Source organism: Doryrhamphus excisus, linkage group LG17 (genome assembly GCF_037039965.1).
Source record: "Doryrhamphus excisus strain RoL-2023G ecotype Guam linkage group LG17, RoL_Dexc_Guam_v1.1, whole genome shotgun sequence".
NCBI classification, from domain to species: Eukaryota; Metazoa; Chordata; class Actinopteri; order Syngnathiformes; family Syngnathidae; genus Doryrhamphus; species Doryrhamphus excisus.
The window spans coordinates 1,419,584-1,430,063 of NC_136373.1; the positions used below are offsets into that span (position 1 = coordinate 1,419,584).

A 10,480-nucleotide genomic window follows, 5' to 3' on the forward strand; every position below is an offset into this window, starting at 1 on the left:
GCCTTTTGAGGGATGCACGGAAACGTGATCTGGTGCACCAACTGCTGATGAACAAACACTGACAACTGTTTACTGAGCATCAAATCTCTCCTGTCTGTCCACCACAGAAAGATCCCATCACCAGGATGCCTGAGCATTTGTAAGTGATGAGAATTTGATGTTATTATAGACAGTAAGTTTCTGTTGAGATTCAAGATTTATGATTGTAAGTACTCCATATTTTTGAGCCGATGTACCAGTTTTTAGGATGCTGGTAACTGCATGACTCCATTCTATGGAATGACTCCATTCTAATCAACCAGAAAAGGATGATATAAATCCTATTCAACCTAAACCTAAAAAAAAAAAAAAAAAGAAAAAGAAAAAAAAAATCTTACAAAAAATTTGTATCTCTTGGCTATTTTGATTTTTGTAAAAGTATCTCTGAAAAGAAAAATAAAACTTGGTGACCCCTAATATAGCCAGTAGTATATTTAAAAATTTACACTGCATGTATGTGATTGCATGTAAATTATTTAAATTATTTGTACAAATTACTGTTTATGCTGTACATTGTTCATATTTATTATTACACGGGAGCCAAGCAACGACATTTCGTTGGCAGTTTCACTGCTGTGTTATTGTGCAATGGCAATAAAGAAAGTCTATGTCTAAAAAATAATAATAATAATAAATAAATCCTATTCATTGTTATGGGAATATTGTTATCATTATATAGTCATGGAAATTTCTTGTACATTTTAATGCCTGGTACAACTAAAATTAGTTTTGGGCTAATCTGTGCTATTTTTTTCTTCTTAACCCCCATCTATTACAGAGCAGAGGTAAGATGTGACTGACACAAACACTACCAATGAAATAATGAATAATACGTACTGATATTGATGTAATTATTCATTCTCCATTTAGAGAAAACCAAAGATATCAGCTTCGAGGAAGCTCATGCTCAAGGTTGGTAACATTCATGGTCAGATATTATGCAAAAAAATCCTGTAGTTTCTACTTTTGTCTGCAAGAGGGCAGCAGATGATATGCATTATGACGTTGCAGAGTCTGATGGTGGCAAAGGCAAAGGAGGAACTAGAGCAAGAGATCCTGGACAAAGAGGATGAAAAACAGAGGTACCTGGCGGAGAGAGCTCCTCCCCTCAACACCGGCTACATGAGTCTGGCACAGTTACAGGTAGAGTATGCTAGTGTTCCTTCCAATCGCCCACCTGTAACCGAAAACCACAAAAAAAAAACTGTGAAAGAAGTCTCATTATTCAATGGCATTCTATTGTTAGCAAGCCGAAGGCATCCATTTTCTGTCTGTGCTGTGTTACTTTGTTCACCACTGACACCTCCTTTGAGATCCATCATGCGTATAATGTACAGTATTTCACTGTTTTTAATACATGCAGGATATGTGCAGAGAGCTTCATGCTAAAATTGATGTGGTGGATGAGGAGCGATACGACATTGAGGCCAAAGTGATGCTCAACACACGTGAGGTAAACCTCAAAACCATTTCCGTAGTATTGTTTTACTAATTACATAAAGGATACGTTACCCTTTAAATTCCTTTCCCGTTGCCCAGATTAAAGACCTGAACATAAAGGTGTTGGACCTCAGGGGGAAATTCAAGAGGCCTCCACTGCGTCGCGTTCGTGTGTCTGCTGATGCTATCCTCCGTTCGCTGCTGGGCTCAAAGCACAAAGTCTCTATGGACCTCCGAGCTAACCTCAAGTCTGTTAAAAAGGAGGACACTGAGAAGGTGTGTGCAGAGTTCAAAAAAAAAAAAGAAGATGTTTTTGGACTTACTCATTGCACGAAGTCAATGACGATACAATCATCTTTTTTACCTGCAGAAGAGACCAGTCGAGGACAGTGACTGGAGGAAAAATGTGGAAGCCATGTCAGGAATGGAGGGAAGAAAGAAGATGTTTGATGCCGCCAAGGGTTCGGCCCAGTGAACGCAGAATACGAGTTCCACTTGCACCTGAATCCGCTTTCCCACCATCCTTTCCTATCATCCTGAGCAAATGTCCTTATCACTCATGGCTACATCGACGGGCTTTAACTGTTTACTGTGTATTTCTCCACACTCGGAGTTGTGACCGGTAATTAAATCTGCATCCTAATAAAGTCAACCAGGTTTCTTTGAGATGTTTCGTGCGTTAATTTGAAGAAAAACTGCACTTTTTAAGAAAATTTCCCAATCATTCACATCATCTTATATGAAACTTTTTTCTGTGCATTCTACCAAAACAAAGCACGTTAATACGAGCTTGCTAAAAATGCATGTCAATAATAATTATTATTATTTATTCTAAATTATTTGTACAAATTTCCGATTACGCTGTACATTGTTCACATTTCATGTCATCTATTTATTCTCCACATATTATTTATTATTACGGGAGCCAGGCAATGACATTTCGTTGGCAATTTCACTGCGGTGTTATTGTGCAATGACAATAAAGAAAGTCTATCTATCTATCTACGAGACCTACCTATTTTGGTGTAAAAACCCCAACAAAAAAACAAAAAAAAACACCAACAGTGACTCATGTACATAATTGGTCGTATATTAATCAAGTTAAAACGATATTGTTATTTTAGCAGCTAACATGAAAAACTGTTCAGTATTTATCTGGCGGACTCAACACTGCTACTGGCTCTCAATTTCACGACAAAAACTCAACAAGATGCTTAATTTGCTGTCGGCATTTACCCGAGGACTGGAGCACAAGTCATGTGCTGGAAGACGCAGCCATCCCAATGAGAGCGGACATTGTGTCATTGTCATTTCTATGCTGCTGTTGTTGATGGAAGAATCGTAAGGAGGAAAGAAGTTCCAGTAATGTAAAAATAACATAGCGCTGATATTATTTTAATGATGTCACCGCCTGGTGAAGTTGTCTATAAGACTGTGTTTACTTTCTTCCCCTGTCCAGTGGTCTGGCCTGTAACACTACCTTCACTCTGGATGGCAGTTAACCCTTTAGCGACATTCTAGCACAACACAAAACAAAGGAAATTGCCCCAAGAAACTCCCCTCCTGTGGTCACATTTCCTAAACACTTAAGACACTAGATAATAAACTACGTTGGAAACATATAAAAAATGCATTGTAAAATTTGTTCAAGGTTCGTACGAACATATGAGATTTGCTAACTTTTTTTTGGGTAGTGATGCACCTACACCCTGACTCAGGTACAACTACCTATTGGATTAACCCAGTCAACCAGTATCCGTCACTAAGTAAGATGTATTGGTGACTATGTATCTGAAGATAAGATTTATTTGGTAAAATGTTCTAGTTGGGGCAACACTTGTATGGTGCGTTGCGAGCGAGGCTGTTGCGACCATGGTTGGAAACCCTACCGTGGCCCATACTTTGTACTGGTTTTTGATACCGATTGTCACAATTTTTGTCAAAATAAATCTTTCTGAATACTTCTCGTTATAATAGCTGTCCTGCAAAGCAGCGGATCATATAAACAGGGAGAGGTGAGGCTGTGTGTATGAGGTAAGTAGACTAAGCCTGGGGCAGAGTCCGAACTGACAGGGTTACAGTGAGAGGCGTGGCCTCGCACAGAAAAGCAAACAACAGGACTACACACACCCGACTGGACACACATGATAGACTTGTGTCTAACTGCGAGCAATTACAAGAATTTCCAAAACGGTACTATATCGGATGTGTAATTGGTCACTAAAATCCTAAGAATTTGTCTATGGAAATTCAATGGCTTTACTTAACCGATGGTGTCACAAAGCTTTAATTGCTGATATGATGTGACACGCATCGTTAGAACCTTGATACTAGTATGACACGCTGGTTAAATAAAGGACTTGTACATACATAGTTTGGTTTGTCACGGAGACAGGATTCTTAAGATTCTTGAGGATTTCTTAAGTAGAATTAATACATACCGTATGTTAACATTGGTTTGTTTTTGATTCAATAATATAGTTTTCTCTTGCTGACTTTTGTAAAGCTTGCGAGGGTTTCATTCCTACCTGTTGTCCCTTTATAGTCAGCCTAAATCAGCTGACCACGCCCTGACGGGACGTATAATCATGCTAAATATTAGAACCTCATACTAGCTCTGAAGTAGTAGAACTACTGCCGTCTTTTATCATTCAGTTATTGTTTAACATCCGTTTGAAAGCGAAAGGGCTAAACGAATATGCTCATAGTCTCTCACTTCCTCTCTCTCTCTCTCGCTCTCTTTTTCAGGTGAGTAGCTCACCTTTGTGGCTCTTCATGTGACTCCTCGGTGAACGGGGTAAAGGTGGACTGTTTTGTGCTGCCATCTGACAACTGCCCTTTTGGGTTGCCGGCAGTCGTCTTTTGTGTATTGAGTCAAGTATTTTTGTGAGGGATTCGTTTTTCATCCAACATGTCCAACAATCGGACAAACTGGTCGGCATTGTCCAGGTAAGACTTTACTGGGATTCTTTTGATTTGACTCAGGTAATTTAGAAGCTTTTTTATACAGGACTACTTCAGCCTAAAACTGTGCTTTTATGAGATGATTAATAGGTGTTTTCTTCTGTAAGAAGAGCATATGGCAGGAACGTTACACCGCTGCCACGCTAAGAACCTGCAGGCGTATGCTCTCCACACTAACATTAGATATAAAGCTGCTTACACTTTGATCCATAAGATTAGTTTGGTCAAATATCCTATGTCAACAACGACGCTTCTAGTAGCCGCCATCATGTCATTTTGCCTTTTTTCCATTTGTCCTCAGCTTGGCGCGCCAATGGACAATGGAGGATGAGGAGGAGGCAGAGAGGGAGAGGAGGAGGAGGGTGAAGAGCTCCAGCAGCACCTGTGACCTGGAGTTGAACGCCAGTGCGGCGGCGCCTATCGACTATGCCACCACCACCAGCCATGTTGTGGACTCCCCACCTGAAACATCTCAGAGCGCCAGCAGGTGTGATTAAAATATTTTTGTTGTCGAACATTGTTGCGAGCGGGAGAACCCGGGAGGAACCTGAGGCTTTTTGACTGTAATCCATTATAAAGGTCAATAATTGTTATTTTCCAGTATTGAGAATATGCAGCTGGACTTTATGGAGATGCTGCGTATCCGGGATGAAAAGCGCAGGATGAGGCATGTGGAGACGTTGAGGCGTCAGAAGGGTGTACGGGAGGATGATGCGGACGAGTCAGAGAAGGCGACGCTTTACATTCCTAAAGATGTCAGATCCAATCATGCTGAAAACACAGACATAGAGGTAAGGCTCTTCATCCCTTTAAGATGACATTTGGGTGGAAATAAGGTCTAATGCCTTTTAAAAGGCAAAGTTTTTAATCCCCAAGAGAAATTCCCATTTGCAGCAGCTCTGCAGAAATGTCATAATAAACTTTTTAATCACAACAAATAACGCAAGATAGAAGAAAAATTCGTTAAAAAAGAATTTGTACCCCTATGGATTCAATTATGTATTTTGTTAAACACAATGCAAGCAAAGTTCCAGCAATGCCACCCTGCAGTGCGTTAACCACAGTCTACCGTTACCCCCCGCAGTCGTGTCAATCATCTACACAACAAGTCTGGCATGAGAGCTGCTTTTTTTTTTGCATTGATGGGAACGTTTTAATGTCACATACATTAAGAAGTGTCACAAAAAAACATAATAATACCTTATGAGCAAAAGTATTGGGAAATTTGGACATCATATACTGTACGCCAGGGGTCTCAAACACGCGTTTGAGGCCCCTGCCTTGATATGAAAGTTTAATGTCAGTGCGGCCCGCGCAAGTTTGATATGGATGCTGTATGGTATCATGTACCCAGAAAAAATTATTACGTTTGATTAATGTTCATGTTAAAGGTTAAATAACTTAATAGTTATCCTCCCTATCCGTGTGGAAGTGGTAAGTTTTTGAGTTCTATTTAAGTTGAAAGGAATTGCTTGAAGGCTACCGTTTAGGTCGCTAGCTCTCTAGTTTGCGAGTTAGCATGTGTCTCAAGACCCTGCAGTTGCACAATATGTTGTAAATAAAAAGAGTATAAATGTGACTGTAGTCGTGTTTTGTCATGTCTACAGGGCTCTAATAATGCTTTGTTCATTTTAATCTGAAAAAAATCATTTGTCTACCCGCCAACTATATGTGCTTTCTTAAGTTTTTATTATTTGCCGTTTTATTATTATTGCTATATTTATTTATTACTGATTGATTGATTTTCTTTATTCTTGATTTGTTTATTTTTCATCTTATTTTGTGCAGAAAAATAAAAATTAAGATATTTGTGAACAGTGGAATGTTTTATCAGAGCTTTTATTGTAGAAAATCGGAACCAAAGCATTGAAAAAGTTTGTATATTTTTCTGTTTTTAATAAATGCGTTTTTTGGGTTTTTTTTTGGAAAACCTGATGTGGCCCAGCCCTGCCCAGACTCTAGTCCCAGTGGCCTCCAGGTAAATTGAGTTTGAGACCCCTGCTGTACGCATTCAAAGGCTTTCTACAAGATTGATTTGGCTCTGTTCTAGGTTGAGGTCAGGGCTCTCAAGTTGGAAGAAAACAAAAAAATAAATAATAAATCCCAACCATTTTGTGCAGTTTTACACATATTGTATGATACACTTATTATATTGCATCTTATGTAAGATCTGTCTGTCTATATAAGTGACCATCTCCTATAAAACTGATAAAACCATATCAGAAACTTTTATTACCCTCAGATTCCACTTTTATTTCAACGTATCTGCAACTGTAGCCACGCCCCTACGGTGTTAGGTCACGGTCTTCTGTTCGTGTCTCTTAGCAAGAAAACGGAGAACCGCCGGAGAAAGAGTCGGTTTCCAGGCATCATTCCACACCGCCTCGGAAGTTTATCAGGTTAAACAAGCATTCCCTTTGCATTGCCTGAGACTCACAAGTACTTGGGTTGGTATTACTTCATTATGTTTACTGTTTGTGTTTTTGATGTTGCAGTTCTGTCTCAATCTCAATCGACAACAGCGCCTATTCTCCGAATCGCACCCAGTCCCTGACAAACCCCAGACCCCACGGAGAACACTCACCCTGCCAGAGTCCCATTTCCAATGGACATGCAGATGTTTTTGAGGAGGTACTTCATGTACACAAGTAGTACTACTATCTGGTGTCTAATGTAATCATTGCTGACTGGTGAGTAAAAGTGCTCAGTTAAGACATACTTTGACATATTCTGATTTTACTTGATCTCAGAATGTAAACAGCTCTTCAACCAACAATAACCCCGAACAAACTCCCAAACCTGTGTTCATCAGGAAGAGCTCCAGGACTCTATCATTCCGGGTAAAGACAAGCAACCACAGTAGTGTTTTCATTACCTTAAGATCCTAAAGTATTACCAAAATGCGATATTAGGACTGTATGCTTGTTCTCTACAGATGATGAAGAAGAAAGAAGAGGAGAATTTTCCACTGCAGAGGAGGTCGGTATGACTGGAATTCGCCTCCCTAATTATCTGGATGTGAAACATGGATTTACACGGTTTGTATTCTGTTTCAGTTCAAGTGTCAGGATGGCATCGAAAAAGTTTGAGACCACTACGGTAAAATGCACTCCAATTGTTGTACAGTCGTTTGGAAAATTCAGTACCACAGTTCTGATACTCGTTTTTATCAACGAAAGTTATCACCAACTTCACACAGATCATTCAAACATAATTAAATAATACGTCTTACGGATCACTAACACACATACACAGTACATGTATACTATATATTATCCAAAAGAAAATTCAGTACTACAGTTCTGATACTCGTTTTTATCAACGAAAGTTATCACCAACTTCACACAGATCATTCAAACATAATTAAATATGTATTACAGATCACTTACACACATACAAAGTACACGTATAGCAGCATAATAATAAATATAGGAACTTCTGATCAATCCATGTCTAAAATCATGTACAGATGTAAGCTCCGCACATTTCCGGTTAAACCACACCCCTTTCCGGATTATGCCCCGCCCACTCAAAGTACAGATACAGATAATTTAGATGGGTGAACAGATACAGATCCATAGTGTCTACCATTATTTGGTTAACTTGAAAACCGTACAGCAAGAGTCTGAAACTCGCAGCCCACAAGATAATTTGCATTACACCGAGGAAATATTTTGCGCCCCCCCCCCTCACTTAACATCAGAGATTACTGTAAGTGCAGCCCACGGATCCTGAGAAAGTTATCAGGCATTCCGAGGGCCAACAAAAGTCAACACTGAAGTCAGAGTGAGCTTGCCACAAACTAGAGTCAACATAATTATTGCTATGACAACACAAAAATGACAGCACAGCATGCTGGGAGCAGACATCACGCCGAATGCTTGATGCCCCCCCCAGGTTAATTGAGTCTGGGGCTTCTGCTGTACAGGCAGAACCAAATTGTCCAGCCAACACTAAACCAGATGACGACTAGCATCTTGTGGAGTTAAAAAAAAAACACACATCAGGTTGTCTTTAGCCACAGCTGATAATTGGTTTTGACCTGATCTAAGTATGTTAGCGTAACATGTTATTTGCTTTTGTGGACCACGCATCCGTCGACTATAGGAGACTCGGCGGTTAACTGTGTTTACTAATAGTGTTTACTCTTTTGATTCGGATCAGGATCAAGCCGCCAACGAGCAAAAATCATCTTTCCAGAGGAAGTAAGTTTATATTATTACACCATTAACATCTTGTAGCGCTACAGTCGACTCACCTGAATATGTTTGTTTCGTCCAACGTGCGCAGTTCTGTGCAAAGAATCTCATCCAGGTCCATCCAGGAGAAGATGGAAAGACTAGCCGAGGCTGCACAGGTCTGATCTTGCGGTGTACAGGGATATCATCTGAAATATATAATGTCTAAATATTTTTCCATTCCTGACACATGCACAGAAATCAGAAACACCTCGATCTCCAGATGTGAGCCAGCGGACCTTGTACCTGCTGGACGAGGTGTCCAGGAAGAGAGGCCTCTTTGAGAATGAGCAGCAAACAGTAAAGCAAACAAGCTCTTCCCAACATGTAAGGCCAAAGCTTTAAGTTATTGACAAACAAAGCGACTGTATATTCATGTACCTTAATCCTCGGACTGGAACAGGAATTTCGAGGGTCTTCATCAGGAGTCTCAGACAGGATCAACCGCTGGCTTGACAAGACCAACCAAAGTGGATGTTCCTCCAGTTCCTCCACGGTAAGATCAGCCATTTTAGCATTTTACTCGTTAATATCCGGGATACCGAAACTGAAACAAAATACAGATCACAAAGATCAGATGTCAAATATCGTAATAGTATAAACCATCAACGTCACAGGTGAGGCATATAAAGATGGTGGTGTGCCTGAGGTTGGCCACAATAAAAGGCCTCTCCTAAATGTGCACTTCCTGGACATTCCTGCAGTCAGTACTCAACATTTGTGACATCTGTGGCATTGTGATGGTCTCCTTTAACGACAGCAAAGCATGCTGGGAAATTCCGAACAAGAACAAAAATGTCCATGTGCGTCAGATGTCAAATATTGTTCACAAATTTGTGTTAGTGAGGATTTCTCCTTTGTCGAGATAAACCATCAACGTCACAGTTGAATTGTTGACAGATATTGATATTGTGATGTTGACATTTTTATTTGACAGCCATTTTTATTTGAATTTTGCTAAATTAAAATGCCTTTGACTTTTCAATTTATGATTTGCATGTGGGAATAACAATGCTAATTTTTTAATGTTCTGTCTTCAGGACTTAAAACATGTGGACATCACCAGCAAGCGAAGTTTATTTGAGAACAGAAGTCACAACAGTCCCGCAAAGTCCAAACCACCTGGAAAAATCTAAGTGAAAGAATTCCTCATTTTGTATCTGTTCGGTTTGTCGGTTTTGGAAATATGGTTAATTGCATCGCTTTCTCTGCTTTATTTGTCAGAAACATTTCATTCTTGGACCCTTTTTTCCATCTTCTCTGCCAGTGTAACCAACTACTGAAAGATTTGGAACTAAAACTTAAACATGTAACGTTTCAATCACTCCATGAAAAATATTACTTTAAATGTAATATGCTTGCCGTAATAGAAAGTTCACTGGTAAGCACTTTAAAATAAGAGTTATTTTGTTCTTGATTGTCTACTTTATTCGGTTGCTGCTTGTGGAATAAAACATTTATTACAAAACCTCACCATGCTTTATCTGTTATCTCAACATGCAGATTACAGGTCGGCTTGTATTGCCGTAGAAGGACTGCGTTATTTAGGAATGCTGATAATAGAAGTGGCAGCTATCTTAAAAGTTATTAATAACACAACAAAACGGCGTGCAGCCTTTCAGGCTACCACTCGGACTTCTCTTGATTCCCTTGTTTGGTTCCAAGACTGATCCACAGGTAGGGTTTGCATGAAGAGTAAACTTGCAGAAGTTGGACTGGGTAATGTGGGAAAATGTGTTTTTCTGTAAGAACTGATGGAGTTTATTCGTGTTAAAGGTCATGTCGGACAACGAGGAGGT

The 10,480-nt window shown here is 39.7% G+C and overlaps 2 protein-coding genes across 2 annotated transcripts; both read left to right on the forward strand.

Moving 5' to 3' along the window:
* The first annotated feature begins 728 nt into the window (after positions 1 to 728).
* On the forward strand, positions 729 to 2,134 carry tnni1a (troponin I type 1a (skeletal, slow)). Its single transcript, XM_078797735.1, has 6 exons — positions 729 to 824; positions 910 to 951; positions 1,051 to 1,182; positions 1,403 to 1,492; positions 1,579 to 1,755; positions 1,850 to 2,134. The coding sequence occupies exons 1-6, from the start codon at positions 744 to 746 to the stop codon at positions 1,952 to 1,954; spliced, it is 627 nt and encodes a 208-aa protein (XP_078653861.1). The 5' UTR covers positions 729 to 743; the 3' UTR covers positions 1,955 to 2,134.
* A 2,223-nt stretch (positions 2,135 to 4,357) lies between these two features.
* On the forward strand, positions 4,358 to 10,139 carry lad1 (ladinin). Its single transcript, XM_078797992.1, has 14 exons — positions 4,358 to 4,428; positions 4,745 to 4,930; positions 5,045 to 5,239; positions 6,686 to 6,704; positions 6,769 to 6,842; positions 6,939 to 7,074; positions 7,194 to 7,283; positions 7,379 to 7,422; positions 7,500 to 7,542; positions 8,608 to 8,648; positions 8,734 to 8,800; positions 8,880 to 9,008; positions 9,085 to 9,177; positions 9,722 to 10,139. The coding sequence occupies exons 1-14, from the start codon at positions 4,391 to 4,393 to the stop codon at positions 9,815 to 9,817; spliced, it is 1,251 nt and encodes a 416-aa protein (XP_078654118.1). The 5' UTR covers positions 4,358 to 4,390; the 3' UTR covers positions 9,818 to 10,139.
* Positions 10,140 to 10,480: the final 341 nt, after the last annotated feature.